This window comes from Manis pentadactyla, chromosome 3 (genome assembly GCF_030020395.1).
Source record: "Manis pentadactyla isolate mManPen7 chromosome 3, mManPen7.hap1, whole genome shotgun sequence".
Lineage (NCBI taxonomy): Eukaryota > Metazoa > Chordata > Mammalia > Pholidota > Manidae > Manis > Manis pentadactyla.
The window spans coordinates 160,566,943-160,589,180 of record NC_080021.1 but is presented as its reverse complement, the minus strand read 5'-3'; the positions used below and the strand labels follow the sequence as shown (position 1 = coordinate 160,589,180).

Genomic DNA, 22,238 nt, shown 5'->3' with positions numbered 1-22,238 from the left:
CTACTGAAAGGCAGCAATACTTTTCAAGTGGAAGTGTTTTTTTTAATAAAGAAACATAGAAATAAGAGTCACACTTGGTTGAGAAAGAAAGCTTAGTTTACTCATGGACCTTCTTAGAATCTTATTTTATATTTAAAGTGCTCTTAGTGGACTGAAGGCTGACTTTCAGAGGTATTTTTATGTAAGTATTTGGCTTCCACGGACTAAGGCAAGAATCCCCAAGTCAAGGGGACAGGCAAAACTGAAGAGCTCTTTTTCTTTTAACTCTTACTTGTAGAGTCAAGAGAAGAGAGGCAATTGGTTTGCCTTGTTTTAGGTTTTAGAACAGAAAGGTTATACGGAAGACAAGCTTTATGTTATTTTAAAATAGACAACTTGAAGTATGAAGCTTGTCCAGCTCCTGCTGGCTTACGCTGTAACTCAAGCTATGTTGAAGACTGCTCCCTTGATGGATTCAAATCTGCACCATTTCCGCCAATGGCCGAGACCTTGTTTATAGAAGAAAATCTGCACATTTTGTTCAGTTGAACTGATGAGACTTAGGGATAGCTGGAAGACTTACCTATTTCAATTTTAGGAAATCAAAATCCTGATTCACTGGATGTTTAGCGTGAAGAGCTGTATATTTTTAAAGCGAGAGTTAGGTAAATATTTGAACAAACAAATGCCTTCCTGAGACTTTCAAAATCAGAGAAGGTTTAAGTCAGCCTTTTTTACAATATACTCAAAAGATATTCTTTAAGAGCATTAGAGCCTAGAAAACATGTTAAAGTTGCCCTTTTCTTGTTCAGCAATTTGTTTCAGCTGAATCATTTGAAGATCAGGGATTCCATTTCTTCTCCTCTGTCCTGTTGGAAGTAGGCTCCTGATAAGCAATTTGCAATTTAAGTGTAAACTTTAAACCCAGCAGCTTCTGTGAGATTTGGTGCTGGTTCCATCTAGTTAGTCTGAGATGACTTAGATAAAATATCGCACAGTCAGTAGTCCCTCCTTGCCCTAAAGTGGACTGGCTGTCCAACAAAGCTTGCTTCTTGGAAGAATGAGCCCTGGTTGGGGGTGAGGGGTGAGTGGGATGTGTCAGAAAGGCATGAGTATTTTACTCTGAGGTGTACACATGCCATGATGAACGTTCCCCATGTGGGGAAAGCACGCTGGTGCATATAACCTCCAGTAGTGGCGTTTCCCCTTAATAGTGGACCTGCATTATCCAACCTTGGTTTCATGTGAATGCCTGTGTTTAGTTGTAGTCAGAGGAATTCTGGACCAAATGTTTATTCACTGCATACAGAGAAAACCATTAAGAGCTAATTAGTTATATGAGCCTTAAACACCCTCGCTGCTGAATAAAAAGAAGATTGTGAGAGCTGGAAGTAGCGTGGAAATACTTGGGTTAGTTCTTAGGCATAAACTAATCTCAAAGGTTTATGTAGTGTCTGCCATGCGTTGGGCACTTTCTAAAGTACTTTTCATGCATTAGTTTAATTCTTACAAAACCCTATGAGGTAAGTACTTTTATCACTTCTGTTTTAAAGGTGAGGAAACCATGGCATACACAGGATACATAACTTACCCAAGGCCACAGCTGATGAGCCACAGAGGCAGAATTCAGCCTAGGCAGTCCTGCTTTGCTGTCCACACTCCAAACACTAGTCTACACTGTCTTCATTGTATCCTCTGCCAAGGGTGGATATACAAAACAGAAAAGTCCTGTCCTGACTCTTCTGCAGTATCTAGTGTACAGATGTGCACAAATCCAGTCACACTGGAATCACTGGCATTTGCCAACTGCCCTCCTGGAAATGCAGTGGCATGCTGAGAGCACAGGTGTGGGGACACTCAGGCCACTACTACGGTGAGGGAAGGGTGACAGGTGCAGGAGGACTAAGGCTGGGTATTGAAGGATGAAGGCTCTAATGGACATGGCTGAGCTGCAGCCAGAGTACAGGAAAGCATGTACAGGACAGAGTGGCCTGACAGAATCAGGGAAGGACAGATGGTTCATCTGTCACGCAGGATGCTCCCCTCCCCTTGCACTCTTCAGGAAGTGTCTTGAAAGTATACCTTGATTATCAGTTGGCTTCTTAGTAGGTCATACTTCAGAGAAACAAATAAAGCTACCCCATTCAAAACCCTGTTTCATCCTGTTTAAATGAATCCCTCTTCCCTGACTCATATACACAAATAAAGGAAAAAAAAGAAGACTAGAAGGATATATGCCAATGGGGGCATTCATTTCTCTGGCTGGTACTATTATGGGTGATTGTAACTTTCTTTTTATTTCTTTGCTTTTTCTATATTTTCTACAATAACTATATATTCATTTAATAATTAATACAGAATTTGAAAGTATGTTGCCTATGAACCAAGCCAATCACTTTTCTCAGTAGTATGTCTTGCTGTGCAGTATTTTTAATGAAGTCCTCTCAAGCTAACCAGACTGAACTGGCTCATAATTTCACAGAAGCTGCAGGGTTTAAAGTTTACACAAAATTGCACATTACTCATTGTGAGCATGCTTCAGAAGAGAGAAAAGAAACTAAACTCACTAATGTTCAAATTATTCAACCAGAACCAAGCAGCTGAGCTGTCAGAATGAGACTTGATGGACTTGGGAGAACTTCATGTTCTAAGTCACATCATTTGCAGTGATCTTTAATAAATGGTTAATGGAGGGCAGTGAGCAGAGAGAGGGGGGTATTGTGCAACACAGCTGCAGGTGATGACTCTGTCACCCAAGTGGGGTTGGGTACTTTCCTGAGCTGACCCCAAAGACACCTGAATAGGGCAGATGGATGTCACTTGTCTTTCAGCCAGATGATGGTCATCCTCAGGTTGTGCCTGTAGACTCCATAGTCTGTGACAATGCTCTCCTTTGGTCCTTTCTGGCTCCTTCAGTTCCCAGCTTATATGAAATATTACTTCATCTTTATCTAGGATGATTCTAATGGATGTTTATTAAACAACTGTGGAAATAGAGACCAAATGAGAAAATCAAAGCCAATTTATTGTGAACTGCTATAACAAGGGAGTCAGCCTTTTGTTTTGCAGAGGAATGGGAAAGCCTTATAATGGAATAAAGGAAAGGCTTTAGGTATGCTCTCATTCGAGGCTGTTGGCATGAAGAAGCTGTAGGCAGGCAACTGAAAGCAGGGCATCATTTGTGATTTGTTAGGGGTGCTAATTTGACTTTGTATGGGTGGTCCTAAATTGGAAACAAGGACCAAAATAAAAGAAGCTGTCAATTATTAATTAGGTGCTGGCCATTTTGGACTCTCTTACAGAAGTTATTGTGCAATTTCCTGGACTGTCACTGCAGATACTAATTTGGCTTTCTGCAAGTCTAACTTATAGTAGCCTGACTCTTGGGGTTGTTTACTATAAATAAGGGGATTGGTTTCCTGGGCAGGTTGCTGTAGGTTTTGGGTGAAAGTTCTACAGTTATACGTGGTCTGGCTGTTATCTGTTTTTGAATTTAGTGTCTCACAACAGAGTCTGTCTTGTCTTTATATTTCTGTCATTAATTCCTGTTAGGCAGACATCTACTGACCTGACTGATACCTTGGACAGTCAACCTATTGCATAAATTGTTAAATGTTTAGTTGGCCATCTATGTGTAAAGCACTGTGAGGAAAAATACATAAATAAACATGATCACTATTCTCAGAGAGCTTACATCTTACCTTCTTAATATAAATTCAGTCAGAAAGTTAAAGAGTACCAGGTGCCATGAGGACTATGGATAGAATGCTGTGTGTTCAGAAATGTGAAACTGAATAGAAAATTAGGGATTTCTGAAACAGTATAAAGAGTTGAAATACATCTTCTGGTAGAAGCAAAGACAATATCTTTATATTGACTATATTTTTGGGGGGAGGGGTAAAAAAGTTATATAAGAAGGAAAAAACTCCAAGAAAGTACCTTTACTGAAAAAAAGAAAATGGAAAAATGCAAAATGCAGAGCATAATCAGGGAAAAATTTGAGTATTGTTGCCATCTCAGCATTGATAGAATCTTATCAGAATTATTATGCTGTCAGTAATTTGGGATTCTAGAGTGTTTTCCACACTACAAGCAGTTCTCCAGTTCTCGGCAGACCTATTTGGTGCCCTATAAATTTAACTCAGTTTTGTCCTGTTCATCTGGTGATAGTGTCAACTTGCACAGGTTAAGAGCTTAGTCCCACAAGACTGTCCGCTCTTTAGGTATCATTCACCAGGTGTTACCTGTGCTTCTAACCAACAACCTATAAATTAGAGGTTCCCACTATCCCCTCTTTGGGTTCGATTAATTTGCTAGAGTGGCTCACAGAACATTTCCATATGTTTACCAGTATATTTTAAAGGATGTTATAAATGAAACATGTATCACTGGAAGAAGAGGTACATAGAGTGAGGTCTGTAAGGGTCCTGGGCATGGGAGCTTCTTTCCCTGTGGAACAGGGGTCCACCGCTCTGCCATGTGGATGCATTAGCCTCTAGCAGCTCATCAAATCTCGTTTAGGAGTTTTCATAGAACTTATGTCTGCAGCCCCCACCTGGAGGTTCCAGCCTCACATGATTCGGTCTCTCTGGTGACCAGCCCCACCCTGAGGTAGTCTAAGGGCGCTGCCCTAAATCCACTTCCTTAGCATAGACCAAAAGGGCTTATAACGAATAACAAAAAACACTCCTATTACTCCAAAAGACAAAGACCAAATACATTTCTTATTATACCACAGGGATATATTGGATAAATATGTGGAGGTATATATCCTGATAGAAGTAGAGAGGTAAAAAATTTACTTTAAAAGAGATGCATCCTAAAATAAATCATAGGTAGTTTTCCCCTTTCTTAAAAAAAATCTAGAACACCAAACTAGAAATCTGTCTTTGTAAAGTATCATTTTTTAGCATTGAAATGTTTTGGACTTTCTTATTTTTTGACATATAATGGGTATAAATATGGTGATGAGGTGCCAAATTGGTCACATGACTAAGACAAAGCACATAAAATGTAAAAAAAAAAAACTTTTTTCCACTTGTTTCCATCTTGTTGAAGGATCATGGAATTCATCTGATGTCATCAAAGATATTTTATATAAATGAATTTATTTCTTCAACAATATTTAAGAAATTGACCATTTTTTGGAGAAGCCATTGTTTCAGTTATCTATTGTGTTGTAAGAAATTCCTGCAAAACTCAGTGACTTAAAACAAAGAATATTTATTATCCTCACAGTTTCTATGGATCTGGAATTCAAGAGCCACTAAGCTGGGTGGTTGAGGCTTGGATTCTCTTAGGAGGTTATGATCACACATTTGTGGCTGGTGGAACCACTTCCAAGGTGGCTCGTTCACAGCTGCTGGCAAGTTGGTGTTGCCTGTTAGTGGGAGACTTTAGTCTAAGCCTCCTCGCATGGGTCTCTCTGCAGGCAGGCTGCTTGAGTGTCCTCACAACATGGCAGCTGGATTCCTCTGGAGCCAGGGATCCAAGAGAGAAAGAAAGCCAGGCAGAAGCTATCCTCTTTGTAACCTAGCCTCTGAAGTCTTAAAGCATCACTTAACACCATATTCTATTCACTAGAGTGAGGAACTAAGTCTGGCCCCAGTTCAAGGGAAGGGGAATTAGTTTCTGCTTTTTGAAGGGAAGAGTGGAAACAAATTTGCAGGCATTTTAAAAAATGGACTTTATTTTTTAGATCAGTTTTAAATTCACAGGAAAATTGAGCAGAAGGTACAGAGAGTTCCCATATACCCTTTGCCCCCACACATACAAGCTTTTCCTATTACCAACATCTCCCACCAGAGTGGTATATTTGTTACAACTGATGAACCTACACTACCATATTACTAGCACCCAAAGTCCATAGTTTATATTAGGGTTCACTCTTGGTGCTGTACATTTTATGGGTTTGGACAATGTGTAATGACACATGTCCCCCATTATAGTATCACACAGAATAATTTCAGTGCCCTGAAAGTCTTTGGCAGGCATATTTTAAAAACTATGACATTCATCCAAATTAGCATATACTTCCTACTATCTTAAATTATAATGAATTTTATCTAACTTTAAAAAATATTCAATGCTATTAAAATAAAATCAATTATATATTGTAAATACAGTGTTCATATTGTGGACTGTTAGTGTCTGGGGAAATGGCCCTGTGTATCCTAAATGCTCTAGTTTACTCAACTTTATCACCTTTGGGTTAAAAGCCTCTATCATCAAATCTATTTCTACTGCTTCTTTGACTGCTTCCATTCCTCATTTATTGAGAGGTTTCTATGGAAGATAAGATATTGTTTTAGGCACTGAGGGTACAAGAGTCAAGAGTTAGAGAATGATAACCCTGAGTATAGGTTAAAATGTATAGAAAGATACTGAGCAGCAGTAGGATCTGCAGATAGGATGGATGCTTTGGCTGAGGTTATGGTATAAACATGGTGGTATGGTATAAACAGGGGTGGTAGGTGCGCTGTCAAGTCTCTTGCCTGAGCGTCTGGGGGTGATGGTGAGTTATTAAAAGAAGGAACAGGGAGAAGAAGAAACTTCTGGAGGAAGGAGAGATCATGAGTCTTGTTTGAGCAGAAATGAGTTTAAGCTGCTTATGGAACATGCCTTTGGAAAAGTTGAACCAATAGGAACTATGTGCCTAGAGCTCAGGAGAGAGATAAGAGATGGAGTTCTAGATTTAGTGAGTCTTCTGAATGAATTAATTGGGATGAGTGACTTCTAGGGATTGAGTGTGGGGAGAAGTAAGTGGAAGGTGGGATATTGGGAAGTAGAATATGTAAAAGGGAGGCAGAGCAGTCTGAGATGAAGTAATCCTAGAGATCTGAGTATAAATTTTCAGGCAGGGGGTTGTGGGTTGCAGTGTCATATTGTGGGCCTTTCTTAGGCATAAGAGGGAATAATGTCCACCTGAAGACTAAGAACACTCTGAAGTGAGAGGAGTTGAAGGGCTGTCTGTCTATAATGATCCGAATGAGAGACAGGAAGGTAAGAGTGAGCGTTAGAGAAAAGCAAGAAAGTTCCAGAGGAGCTATTGCGAGCCTCTAGGTAATAAGGAGCTTAGCTCAACCTTCATGGAGGACTCGCTGAAATTGAATGGCTTGAATTTGTAAGGTCTGTTGAGTGTCCCTCACCCTGGCATCATGTAGTGACCTGGTAGCTGGAACAGAGAAATGTGGTGACTGAATTTAGCTGAGGTTGAGGATTGGCAGTCAAGTAGCCAAGGACTTCAAGGTCCACTGGTCAGCACAGGCTGGCTGGGGTGGAAGAAAGGTGAGGCTGCTTCGCCCACAGCGGGACAGAAGTTCAATGACCACCTCATGGGATTAGCAGTGAGGCCCAAGCTGCTTACCTCTGAGTCAACGGGAGCTTTGGGGTGGCTACTAAATTAGGTCAAGAGCTGCTTGCAAGCAGGTCTGTGCTTTGACTTCTGTTTTAGTTCTCTTTCCACCCTACCACATGACACTGTGCCTTGCTTTAATAAGTCTTTGCTGTATGACGTATCAATAACTTTAATCTCATTTTGATTGCTCAGGTTTGTTTTACTTACTAAACCCAAAGTATTTTTACAAAAATACCAACAGAATTGGCAATGCCTGTATCATCAATATGCTAATTGATTAAACAGTGAGGAAACAAAATTTCTGAAAATCTGAAATTACTGCATTAATTATTGCACAGCATTATTTCACAGACCTTGCTGAATAGCTGTGGGTTTCCATTTATAATTATTTCTCTGAAGCCCATGCTTTTAGGATTCAATCAAACTAAATGTTAGAACAGCTTGTGCATTGATTTGTTATCATGGATCCTGTGATGGGTAATTATTGTGAATATTTAGCTAGCTGTGTGTTGAAGTGAATTAGGGAGTTTAGGTGAATTTTCATGAAGCACCTCAATTCACCTGTGTTTTCTGAGTACCTACTATGTGCCTAGCAACTCACTATGCCACTGCCCACAAAGAGATTATAATTTAGTCGGTGAGATTCTGAGGTAGACTACAAATTTCTTCATATGTCTATTTCTTTAAATTTTAAAAAGGTATCTCTTTCCTGCCAGTAGGTTAAATTATTCGAGTTGTACTCTTAGAACATATCCTTCCCTTCTTGTTCTCGCTCTGGTGGCCATAACAATATACCTACAGGGCAACAAAGAGGAAAAGCAAATATTCCATGAGTTCTACCCTGATACTTACTTCAGGCTGACCATTTGGCCTGATTAACTGGTGTTCCAGATAACTATGTGAAGTGCAATGTTTCTCTGTATGTTTCTCTTAAAAATGTTTACAGAATAAATGAAGAGAGGTGGTGGAGGAGAAGTTCCCCACCTCCAGAAAGTAGTGTGACAGAAGTCCAAAGGGTACTTGAAAGAGATGGCATCCCTCTCCCACAATGCTCTGGTTTTTCTACAGCTGGCATAAAGACCTTGAACTGTATACCTTCTGGCTGAGCAGGAAGAATTGTAGGGACTGCTCACTCCTGTGAGACAGAGCCCAAGGGGCCACCAGAAACCCAGATTGGATGTGCCTCAGCAACTTTCCCTGGAGGTGCCTGGCAGAGAGAGGGCTCTAATCTCTGAGGCTCATGAAGGGCTGGGCCAACAGGATGTTAATTGGTTGGGCAAGAAGATGGGGGAGAGCCTGACAGGAAGAGGGCGAGGTGGGCCAGACTGCCAGGACAGGTCTGCTGGTACTGCCCTAATCACACCCTATCACATGGGACAGGTACCCCTCTGCCAGTCTAGAAGGGTTTTCAATTCAAATAATTTCCATATCATTATTCTACACTGCAGAATTTACAGATTGGTTTGTCTTCTTGGAAAAAACAAATTCTGTGATTTATAGACTCTGCTTGCAAAACCTCCTCTGCCAGAGGAGGAAACTTAAGAAATAAGAGGGAGTATGTTTGTGACGGGGTAAACGGGTTTAAGCCAGGCTGTTATGGACGAGGGAGAGCAGTGCTGAAAATGATTAGGTGATGTTACAGACTGGCTGAGCGTTAGGAGGGAATTTGTATGCAAATTCTGACTTCCACTTAGAATCAGAAAATCCTGACTATGCTACAGTTCACGGTCTGTTTATCTTGGTTGAGGCCCTCATCAACCCCCATGATTTACTGAACAGCTTTGAAGCCAAGGATCTGCATATTGGCAGGAAAAATATGCCAAGGCAATCTCTCACATCCTGGCCCCAGCTGCCCCCTTCAAGCTTCTGGCAGAAAAAGGCCTTTCTGGGCAAATTCAAATATGAGTGTGTTGGTTGTTAGTCCTGAAGATTTCCTTGAAGACTTTTTCCAAGTATCTGACAAGCACACAAAGGGCAGGGGTGGGAGGGAGGCTCTGACACCGGTTGAGTGGCTGCTCTGTGCTGGGCGCTGCTGGCTTCTCAGCAAATGCTCTGTGGACTGTTGGCCACTCACCTGGGGACTGACAGGTATCTGCACCCATATGTTTCACAAGCACAAAAAGATATACAGAGAAAAGCTAGATTCCTTCCAACATACCTGTTTTCTTGAGAATCACCCCAGAGGTATTCTATTAATGTACAGCACATGCATATATATTCTTTTTTAAAATATAAGTAGCAGAATAATATATACTCTCTATGGAAATGTAAGCATAGTATTTTAGCAAAAGCAAAGCATGTATACATTTTTCCATATAATTGAAGCAAAGTTATAGGGTTGTGTGTTTTGGGCAATGGGATTCAGGGGGAGGGGCAGATAACGTATATATGTATGTGTGTTGAGGTGCCTGCCTGTTCATTCTAATGATATTTTTCCAGTTCTTGGCAAAATTCATGTGGGAAATTAGAACCTAGGCCTAGCAATGCATCAAGTATTTATTGGCTTATTCCTATTGGAGAGTATTTATTTGGTGTAGTGGTTGGTATAAAGGTGTCCTTGATATTTTAGGTGCGGATAACAAGGGAGTCGCTATTGGAAAGGATGTCCTGTGGAATTTTGTAGGGAGGAAGCACTCATTATGAAATCTGAGAAGCAGGAACAGTGTGAGACCCACCTGCAGGTTCTTAGGAAGTGGTGTCCAGGCCACTGAACTCTGTTCTTGGTGCGTTAGGACAAGGACATTATGCAATGCTCTGAGGCAGAGGAATAAATAAGGTCACCCACGAGCAGAGAATTTACCAGATTCCTGACGGACTGCCTGAGGACTTTCATTGCTGGGAATGCACAGTAATGGTAATTCCCAGCATCAGGCTGCCCTGCCAGGGGTAGGCAAGCATCTGGAGAGTGACAGGGTGCCTCCTAGTGTTCTTAACAGACACTCCCACTCTCATTGTCTCCTTTGCCTCCTGGTTAGTTTCATTATCATTCACATTCAGGAATATAGTTACTGGAATTGGGCCTGTTTACGGGAAGAATCTGGTTCTGTGAAATTGAAAGGGAAAGTATGAGGCATGTGCACTGCTGTGGGGTTTGCTGTGAGGGAAATCTGCTCTTTGTCTTCTCTATGCTTTGTCCACACAGCTTTCCTTGGGCCTTGCTGCCCAGGGTTTGGATGGTACAACTGCCTTTTTATAGTGCTTCTCTTACCAGATAGGGAAAAAAAGCTGCCACTTTGAATTAAGGATCACACACTGTTTTCTCTAGAAAGGAATTCTATTCCAAGGGAGAAGGAATCTAAATCTACTGGGAAGTGCAGCTGTGGACATTGCATAGTTAGGATTTGCACTTTTATTTAGACCAGTAATGCTCCAAAACATGCTCTTGGGGACTGATTCTTCATTTCAGATAGGTTCAGCAGCTATGACCTGATTGCCCATTTTTCCCTCTTCTCTCCTTTTTTCCATGTCTATTGAATCTTGGCATTATTTAACATAGTGACTCAAGCTCTGGGTTCCTAAATACACTAGGTGGCTCTTCTGACAACTGGACCAAACTGAGATTAGTGGGTATGAAAATGGTGACCAGTGAACAAACATCTGAAACAATTCAAACACTCACTAAGCTGTGCGTTTGGGAAATTTTTTTTATTATATGTGACCAGTGAAGCCTGAGGTCTTGATTTTATCACAGTAAAAGCAGCCTAACTCCCTGTTCTTCAGGTCATAAACTGTTTGGCTTCTAGTTGGGAAGTTTGATCATGATGAGCAGTGGGTGACTGAATGGGAAAGGCTTCTCATACCAGTCTTACTTTCAGAAGCATGATCAAGTACCTACCCTATTCTTGATGACTCCATAGTATCCATTAGCTTGGACAGAGGACTGCTCATTCTAGTAACTCATTTATTTCTCCCAACAGAAGGTAAATTGCTTGCTAAGACTTGACTATGATGAGACCCAGTCAGGGAATATTGAGGGCCAAGTTGGGTAGGGGCAGAGCTCATGGGTGCTTGGGAGGTTTGGTCCTGTAGGGAGTAGAATGTATCTGTTAGAGGATTAGAAACTTCTGTCTCAAGTTTGGTCATTTTTCTTCTGTGTCTTATCTATAATGTGTGTCTATAGTGTATAAGACATAATGGAAGCTGTGAGGAATGCTATATGTATCTGGAGACACTAAACTCTCAACTGGAATGGTGGAGGGATCTGATTTTTCCTTTTGCAAGAAAACCCATTCTTTCTTACCTCCCAGTGGGGCTGTCCAGGAGAGAGCCTGGTGAAAGTGCCTCAACCAGAGTCCAGTTCCCTACTTCCTTGCTTCAGCAGCCTCCTGCCACCTAGGCCGTCATCCTGTCCTGCCTATATGCCTTCAGTGATAAGGAACAGAAGATACCATCCCAGACCGGCCAGGCGCCCACTGGCACATCCCACATCAGTTCAGGGTCTCCAGATATGCATCAGCATCCCTCATAGTTGCCACTACGTCTTACACACTTGAATGAAACACTTGAAAATTATTTTTTTAATTAGCATAAATGAAGAGGAAAAAAATTAATGATATGTAAGACCCAAATGATCAATTTTGAGCAACAGAGGTATCCAGCTAAGAGAGCTCCAGAGTGAAGATCTTAGGAACACAGGTAGTACTAGGTCCAATGAAGCCATCTCTCTGGGGTTCCTCTTTCTGCAATTCCCATGAACTTACTTGCCATAGTTCGATTTTTAAGGGAGAAAAATGGAAAACTTAATCACTAAAAGAAGTCATAACAGGATAAGAGGATTAAGGGGCATTATGATTAGCACACATAATATAGGGGAGGGCACAGGGAAGGAAGTATAGACAGAGAAGACAAGTAGTGACTCAATAGCATCTTACTATGCTGAAGGACAGTGACTGTAATGGGGTATGTGGTGCAGACTTGATAATATGGGGAATGTAGAAACCACAATGTTGCTCATGTGAAATCTGAGCATAAGATTGTATATCAATGATACCTTAATAAAAAAAAAAGTCATAACAGGAAAAAGTCAAGTTTGAGAAGCAAGGCTTGTTGATCCTATAATGCTTCTGTCATTGCATGGTGTTCTCCTTGTATGTGTCTCACAGTGTGTCCAGATTTCCCTTTTCTTATATGGACACCAGTCTTTGATTTAGGGCTAATCCTAATACAGCATGACTTCATTGTAAATTGATTGTAGCGGTAAAAACCCTATTTCAAAAAAAAGGTCACATTCACAGGTACCTGGAATTAGGACTTCTACATATCTTTAGAGATTATAGTTCAATCCACAACAACATTCCCTTCCTATCTGCCTTCTGGTCTGCTGTTCTGGTCTCTTACCTTATCTCTCTGTTTCCACAGTGACTTACCTCCCTGTAACTTATTCACACTACCAATAGAATTATTTTTCTATAATGTAGAAAAAATCATTCTATAATCTATGACTCCCAAGTGTTAAACTCTTGATTTGACAGAAGACAAAGCTCTTCACAGACTGTTTCCATTTGAGAGCTGGACCTTTTGTCCTCATAACATAATATGTGACAGGGGCCTGTCCATCTTGTACAGGATCTTAATTGAAACTGGCCTTGCTGAATTGTGTGCCTGCCAGGCACTGCTGACTCATCTCCCCTCCTATGGGCTTCTCTGTCACTTTGCCCTAAGAAGACTTTGGGAAGTGATTGGATGTCTTACGTGATTGTTCCTAACGATGCTGTCCTTGTGTATCTCCTCAGATACTAGTTTATTGTACTTTCACATGTATTTCCTAAACTTTCCATGGAGGAAGGTAAGGTTGTCTATTGTAAGGCAGTTGGATCATATTTACTCATGAAACTGATTAACTTGCAAAACTGCCTTCTTTTTCTTGAACCTAGTCTGGAAAAATGACACGTCTCCTGTAAGTTTATTTCCTGTAAAAGCATGTGGAGTGGGAGGGTGGAATGGAGGGTGAAAGCGAGGATAAAGATTGATGAGAATAATATTCACATAGACTTCAGTGGGGTTAAAGCAAAGTGAAGCATCTTCCTAACCAGTTTGTCATCTCAGAGCTTGCCGTATCTAGATTTTCTTTCTCTTATATAGTAACAATGAAATTAGTCAATTCCGAGATTTAAGGGACTCTGAGTCCCAGAGATTTAAAAGGAGCCAGGCATTTGCCTAAGTAATTTCATCTCAGTTCATTTTCCATAGCACGATCTGTCTGTATGCAGAGGGGCAGAAGAAGAACCATGTAAGGTACTTGTATCTAGAAAGTGTCTTTCAGTGTAAGTGCCGTACATGTAGCAGGTCTGAACCCTGTCCTGTGGGGAAGGTGTGGAATCTGGAGTTAGACTGGGTTGTAAACTCTTCAATTTAAAACCATGTAGCTGTAGGTGAATGATCCTTTTCAAGCCTGTTTCCTAAGCTGCATATGAAAACATTTGGTATTAAAACAAAACAAAAACAAACAAAAAACATTTGGTATAATTCCTGATAAAGAGTAAATGCTCAATATGTCTGGTGCTATTATTCTGTTATTATATGAATGTCCCAAAATAGGGTCTCACCTCCATCCGAGAACTCTTATAATTCCTACTTAATTACCTAAGTGCCCTAATGGGATTGCTGGGTAAAAACTGCATGTGGTTCTTTTATTATAACTGATATTTTACATTGTCGGGTGAAGAGCTTTTTGTAAGCTCTTTCAGCAACACAAAGGAAAGTGTATCAGACTTAGTAAGGCAATTTTAGAGAAAAATGTAGGTCATGTGTTATTTAAGACTTATGCCAACCATTGGTGTGAAACAATTTAAAAGGCAAAACAAGATTTTACTGAGAGAAAGCAGAATTTTTATTTGGTGTAAACACAACAGAAATGTAAAGGGAACAAAAGAAACCGGGCATGAGGCAAGTGTTAAATTTGGGCACTTCTGACAAACAATGCCAAAAAAAGAGGAATAAAAAAAAAAAATGGTAAGGAACCAAACTTGAGGAGTAACTGGGTGTTATTTGGGGGATTTTTCAGATTTTTGCATATAGTAATTAGTGTTGCAGGGTGGGGAATGATTCCTGAATTTCTATATATAGCTGTTCTCATAAATATTCCCCCCAAAAACGAGGGTCTTCAATTATAATTAGAGTTCTCTTTTAACACATTTTCTCTCTAATACTTTTCTCTTTCCTACAATCAGGTGAAAATGAAATCCTTGCAACTCTGCATGCCATTTCCAGCAAAAACCAGATCTGGAGATCATATATAGGCATGGGCTATTATAACTGCTCAGTGCCACAGGCTATTCTGCGGAACTTACTGGAGAACTCAGGATGGTAATGTATTACTTGATTAAAAACAGAAGTAGTGTGATTTGATTTGCATGATTCTCCCTGACTTCCCACACACCTAACTCTGCCTCTAAGCTTCAGGAACATACCTGGCTTTCTCTGGCTTGGAAAATTCCCTTAATCAAATGTAGAGGAAACAGAAGGTTCTTCTCATTTTTATTCCCATAAAACATTCTAGAGCTCTAAATTGTGGATGCTGATAATCTCTTGCTCTCTCTGACTTAATGTCTATTCTGTCTTTGTAAACGTATTTGAGCAAGACGTCGAACCTACAGATGGGCAGATTCAGAGCTTTGTTCTTCGGAGACACTAGGACTTTAGGTTATGTCTGATCTTAGTAAGTCACAATCTTGGTCTGTTGTCTTCGGTCAGCATTTTAGGAGTGACTTTTGTCTCCCCCCAGCCTCCCCACATCCTCCCAATATTCTGGCTCCACAATCAACTGAAAAAGAAGACATAATGCCAGGTAAATGGAGATCAAAATATCAGCTGTATTACTTGGCACTTTGTAGAGAAGAAAATGTGCATTCTTTGAGCATGCTCTTCTAGAAATAGTGAAGCAGGAAGCTGAGCTGCACATGCTTAATTGGTTGTTCTGCTCTCACCTCATCAATCAGGCAACTTGTTCCTAGTCCTCTAGGGGTGTGTGTGTGTGTGTGTGTGTGTGTGTGTGTGTGTGTGTGTGTGTGTGTGTGTGTGTGTGTGTGTGTGTGTGTGTGACCTTGTCCCCACCCACTCTGGCTGACATCCATTGCGCAAACCTGAAACTGTCTGTCCAGCACTTGAGGAAAATTTCCCAAGTCCACTTCTCTGCTGTTTTGCTATTTTCCAGTACAGTTTGCTGTCTGAACTAAAGAATGAAACAGAGGTTCATACCTCAATACCACACAAGAAAACACCCTGGGTATTTCTTGACAGGGACAAGGCCAGGGTTCCAGGGGTGCCTGAGAGCAGATAAGCGCACATGCTGCTTCTGTCCATTGGCAAATACTGTCTGATTATGAAGGAGGGAAAATGGAGACTCCTGGGCCTTTCTTTCCCTTGTTTTTGGATCAGTATCATTGTATGCACCCACATCTTTGAATTGAAACTTTATGTCAACTGATTTTGAAAAGAAAACCTGATACCCTGCTTAATCTTAAACTTTGCACATAGTAGTGTTAGTACCATGAATAGCTGTCCTGTGGCAACTACCCATGATATGTGATTTCAGCCTCTCCCCAGCGCCACCCACAGCATGACAGGTTTCTGTGGGTGAGTGGCTGTATGCTAGGCCCTCAGCACTGCCAGCCCACCGGTACAGGCCTGTAGTTCTGAGGAACAAAGCATTGGCTTAGCCTTCAGTGTGGGCCAGCCTGGGTGGTGAGCACAGCAGCTGTGCATCTTTTGTCTGCTTTTGCGTACGTGCAAACACAGGCCTGCTTGGTCAGGGAGCTTTGCCCCAGAATCAGTTGTCTGTGTGCCATCATTATAGGAGCCAGATCTGTTGGTAGAATCACTCCTGCCTTGCCATCCCAGAGCTTTTTAGTTTCAGTATGCTCTGTTTCTTTATTAATAAGGGAGCAGGAAAGAACTGTTAAAGAACTAGTTTGTCTGCTTTTGGTGTGGGTGAGAATACATTTGCATTGTTGAGGGCTTATTTTTCACTGTGGTATGGGTAAGAGTTTGAATGGTAAACTCCAAGTTTGATTTCAAAAGCAAATGACCTGTCTTCCCTTTTACAAAAGAAGCCTCAAAATACATGAATGGGCTGCAGCATTTCAGCCTTCTGAATACTGGCCAGCAGCCTTCACTCCTGGTGGCCATACACAATAATCACCATACTGCTTCCTGGCTGTGTGTGGATATGTGTTAATTTCAGGAGCCATCAAGCGTTTTGAGAGGGGAACAGGGTTCTTTGCTTTTCAGTCCCAGATTTTGGTTGGGCATGTTTTAAATATTGTTCCTTTCTGTTCTCCGAAAGCTGATCTGAACCAGAGGGTAATACTGCGCCTCGCCAGCACCGGTAGGGAGGGCTGTGCACATGAGGGTGGGTGGACTTCACATTATCACCCTCCTGAATGGTTTCCATAGAGACAGAACCAACAAATTCCGGTGACGTGAGGTGAAAATAAATGGACAGCATAGCCTCAAAAGAATACAAACATTTGGACTCTTACAAAAAAGTTTACATCAGGTCTAGAATTTATTTTATGGGTCCACTGTTAAAAATTTTTGACTACTGATAGCATAAGTAACTAATATAAAAAACTAATATTTTCTTTGTGGCTCTTTCTATTTTTTGTAACTTTGGCCCTTGGATTAAAAAGAGAAAATCTCATGAATGTTTGGCCTACTGGAACCCCTCCACTACCTCCTTTTTTCTCAATTCCAATAGAAGGTCACAGTAAAAAATCATAGAGAATACTGATTATTTCTGAATGAATGTTAATGCCATGTTGCTATATCAGGCATCCTATTTGAGCCAGAAAAAATGCCTTCTTGGTTGTACAGATAATTTTTTTTAAATTAAAATACATCTGGAAAAAAATGAATTGAGCTAAATAGTAGGAATATAGAGATTGTGGATCACAGATCGCTATGTTTTGCCTAACTGAGGCAACTAAACCCTTGCATGCCTGATGGTAGGCCTGCATTTTTTCTCCTAAAATGAGGGTTCATTCAGTATCATCAGGCATACTCACCAACCTGATTTCTCTAATAGATGATAAAACCATTAATGGGTGTTATTTTGTGTATAGTTGTAATAAACCTGTGGACTATAAAAGAAGTTTACAAGTAAAAAGTGCAATTTTTTATTTGTTGTGTTTTTGTGAGAAACTATTTTAAAGCTCTCTACATTTAGTAGTGCTAATTAGCATCAGCTTAAGCTTGGACTTATGAAAGGGTTAGCAAGGAGAGAAAGGCTGAGCAAGGGAGGGGGAATATTAAATCCCAAAGTCTGTGACTGAAGGAAAAGCATGCCCTCAGGTATGAAGGACTGTGCTTAAGAGGTTTGGGCTTTTCCCTGCAGGTAATGGGGACTATCCCCATTTGAGCTGGGGAGTCAGATAGCTTACACATTTGCACCACAACTATTCGGTAAGTTCCTAGTTTAAGTACTGTGTAGGCAAGGAAGGCAACAAAGAGATGGATATAGGAAACTGGAAGGAAGGTTAATGGGAATTTTTCATTATTTGGGATTTTTAAAAAATCTGAGGTTTCTACTTTGAGAATTGGCAGAACTGTGGTACCTTTGAAGGAATAAGAATATTCAGGAAGAGAAGACAGTTTGGGGATCTAGCTGGAGGAAGAGTAGGAAGTGTGAAGCTGACACAGATGTGATAAATTTCCAGAAAAAAAATAGTTTCCAAAAAGAAATATCTAATAATATCTGAATAGAACTATATTAAGTAGAGAGAGAGTAAATCTTTTGAGAAAAATCTATGTATGTTTACTTTTTCAGTTTCTTTAAAAGACCAAAATAGAGGAAAAAACTTTTCAAAACAACTAACATTAGGGCAGGATTTAACCATTTCCAAATGTTTTATATGTAGTAATCTCATTTGAGTGCTAAGAAAATATGATATAGGTGATGTTGCCTAGAGAAACTGGCAGAGAGAGGTTTAGTTTCTTTTCCCAGTTCACAGGTATTAAGTTAAAGAATTAAGGTTGAAACCCAGGGCTTAATTAACACTTAGTATTGTGGAAACACAGGGACACCTGTGAATCACTGCGCTGCTTAAGGGAGTACAGACTGCTATGATCCTTCAGGAGAGGAGCATGGCAATAAGTACCAGGAGCCTTAAAATTATCGTATACAATTCAAAATTCCACTGCTAGGAATTTACCCTAAACAAGTAAGACAAAGATAAGGCTGTTTACTGTTATGCTATTTCTAGTATTTAAAACTACAAGTAATATTCAACTTGAGGGGACTTACTAAATAAATTGATACAAATAACAAACATAACAGTTAAAATTATGTTATGTAATTAAGTTATTAGAAATTATCCATGGAATAATGTTAATGGAAAAAAAAATACAAAATTTCACATGGAGCGTAATCTTACTTTAAATATGATTATGATATAGAAAGAGACTGAGATTAATTAGCCTGATTATGGTAATCAGTTCAAAAAGTTTATATATATCTCAAATCATCACATGGTACACTTAAATACCTATAATTTTATTCCTCAATTATACTTCCCTACAGCTAGAGGGGGGAAAAAGAATGTATAAAGAAAGGTAACAAATCAGTAAGAAAAGGGGAAGACAAAACAACAGAGAAGTGGGCAGCACACTTGAGGGTGCCTATCCCAAAAGAGAAAAAGAGACTGAAAAGAAATGCACATTGGGATTATGGGTGATTTTATATACTTGATAACTTATTTGAGTTTTTGATTTTTACAATAAACATGTGGAAGATAATCACAAGAGAGGAAGTTGTAAATATGTTCCTGGCAAAGAAGATAGTTAAATGGTAGCTGATGTCTTTAACATTTAGAACATATAATAAAAAAACAGTAAAAATGACTGTTAATGTCAACATTCAGAGAAAACCACTTTTTACATTTCAGTTCACTTGTTTTTAAAAATTTACAAAAATGGGGTCATGGTGTTTTACATTTTATTTTTTAATTTAATGTATCACAATCATCTTCCCTGTCTGGAAATATTCTTTTACATGTCATTTTCAATGAATGCATGCTATTATATGTGCATATTGTCTAGTTTACTCATTGTCATTTTAGTTGACACTTAGTTTGTTGCTCACTTTTATTCAGTGCTGTGATGAATTCTGTGAAGTATTGTTCTCTCCCCATTGTATATTCAATGTCTGTCTTTATGGATATATTGAATCTTTCCCATTTATTAAATGGCTTAGGTGATACATGCATGTGCTGTGTGTGTGTGTTTGCATGTGCAAGTTTTATATCTGTATATGTCAAAATAATGACTGTGTAAATCGAAAGTTTCATGTTAGCCAAGCAATCTAAGCATGTCTTTGTGGTGGGAGACTATACTGTGTGTGAAGGTCTTATCTGATCTCAGGTCACAATTGGCCCTTGTCTATGCCTTTTGTGTGACTATATTTCTGTTCAGATTCCCTTCCTACTATGTCTGTATCATGTATTGTGTGCCTCATTTATTCCAGTTCACTACCCACTTAGAATTTGGCAAACTCATTCAGAGTTGCTAAGCCAGGCTGTTCAAAGAGTTAATTGAAGCAAAAATTTACTGTGCTATACACACATATACACACGTCTATACCAGTAAAAGTTGTTTATTTTTTTAATTAAGGTATTATTGATATATACTCTTATGAAGGTTTCACATGAAAAAACAATGTGGTTACTACATTCACCCATGTTATCGTGTCCCCCTCATACCCCATTGCAGTCACTACCCAACAGTATAGTAAGATGCCACAGAGTCCCTATTTGCCTTCTCTGTGGTGTCTACCCCATGATACCCCCCACACCAGTAAAAGTTTCAGAAAAGTCATTTCAAAGTCTTGACACTGTACTGATTGTACAATCTCCCCCACCCCATCCCCTTCAAAGGTAAGAAAACATTGATTTCAAAGCCTTCAAAAAGGAAAAAAAAAATATGGATAGAAATATCCTGAACATGATTATCAGAACAAGAAAGGAAAAGGGCTTGATAAAATCAAAACAAAACACCTTCCTCATTTGAAAGAATGAAAACAATAGAGATGAAACAATGTCAATCTCATGCTGGAGTATGGACTCTGACCCGCTTTGGTGACAGAATGAATGGATTCTTGGTGGAAAGACAGCAGCTATGTCACAAGTCCCCAGTCACCCTCTATTCTATCACCTTATTTTATTTTCTTTGAAATATTTACATTCTGAAATGAGTTCATTTATTTATTGTCTCCTTTTCCCCATTACAATATATTATTTTTGAGTTGAAGGACTTTTATCCATTTTGCTTATGATGTATCTCATTAGAACCTACCATAGTTCATAGTACTTAGTAGGCATGCAATAAATATTTGTAGGATGAGTGAATGAGTAAAAAGGATGAAGGCACTAAGTGGATTAACTAACATACCTTAAAGACAGTTTTGGCTAATAACTGGGATGCAAGATTAGAATGCATGTATATGCTGCCTTCTAACCATTTGTATACTTGAATTTTAATAGCTATGGAGTTAACTTCCATAGATCTTAATTATTGGATAGTGAGAAGTCTTAAATAGACCTCTACTAATTTCTTAGGCTTGCATAGAATTTCTCCTGGTTACTATAAAACAAAGATCCCTCTCCCCCTGCCCCCCCAAAAAAATGTTTGAGTATTAGATAGTAGATTCTTGGATGCTTCCCTATTGTGAACCATGATTGAGGTGAGTTTTTAGCTAGAAGGAAGATAATAGGAAGTGCAATTTCTATTTATAATACCATAGGTAAGTTCCAGTGGATTTTAAGAGCCAGCTTACAGTAAAACGTAAGAGACACAACAAGATCATTAACATAGAAATGTAAGATTAAAAATAATTTAGAGGGATAGAAAAGTAAGTGCTGATTATCCCCAAACAAAGGATAATTTTGTTACTATGTTTAATTCTGAGTTTACTTGCAAAGGCCAAAAGGGAAGCTTACAGATGTATTATATAATTTTTTTCAATAGAGGCAAACTTAATTTTCAGGTACTGAACTCCTAAATGAAGATGTTTCATGAGCTTTTCTGAATAGTGGAATCACACATTGGATGTCACCTTTTGTGTCCCTCACAGGATCACGCAATATACTCCATACCAGCCAGAGGTGTCTCAGGGGAGACTGGAGAGTTTACTCAACTACCAGACCATGGTATGTGACATCACAGGCATGGATATGGCCAACGCATCCCTGCTGGATGAGGCGACCGCAGCTGCAGAGTCCATGCAGCTGTGCCACAGGTGAGAGGCCCAGCCTCCAGGTCAGGGACACCTTCCAGCCTCTCTCCTGCTGTGCGGGGTGGCCTCCTGTCCCCAGGCAGTGTGCAGTGACTTCTCCCTCTTTCTCTCTCTCTTTCTCACATGCACACAGACAGACATGTATGTATCAGCATCATTATACCAATTAGCTGAGACAACAAAAAGGTTTGAAATAATAGTGATATTAAATGCCACTGATGTTTAACATTATGTAAGAAAATGTTTGGCCCTTCTCTTGACGCTAAATTCAGATGTTAATGCTACGTCCAGGCATGTCATAACAGCTTTGCTAATATCAAGGACTGATGCTTCTCTCTCTTTGCCATCATTAGTGTGAGGCTTTCATCTGATGGCCTCAAGAAGACTGCTGGATCTCAAGCCATGACATCTGCACACAGGAGAAAGAAAAGGGTCAGGGTAAATGGTACTTCTAGCTAAGTAAGCCTTTTTCAAAGGTTTTTTGAAAGGCCACTCTCAATAACTTTCACTTGCCCTTCATTGACTACCCTAACCTATAAAGGACCTGGAGAAATACAGCTTTCTTTTTTAGATAGGCATATTGCATATTGCTGCCCTCTATATACTGGGGTTCTGTTATTTGGGTGAAGGGGAGGAGAGATACCAGGTAGGGACTGGAAATCTGTAATGTACTAC

General features: G+C 39.8%; 1 protein-coding gene across 2 annotated transcripts in view; it reads left to right on the top strand.

Annotated features, from left to right (window-relative positions):
• The window catches only part of GLDC (glycine decarboxylase), a 79,851-nt gene that overhangs the window by 1,491 nt on the left and 56,122 nt on the right, over positions 1–22,238 (top strand). For both annotated transcript variants that reach the window (XM_036878854.2, XM_036878855.2), the window contains exons 3-4: positions 14,506–14,641; positions 21,402–21,566. In XM_036878854.2, the coding sequence (XP_036734749.2) occupies positions 14,506–14,641; positions 21,402–21,566 (301 nt within the window). The remainder of the gene's footprint in view (positions 1–14,505; positions 14,642–21,401; positions 21,567–22,238) is intronic.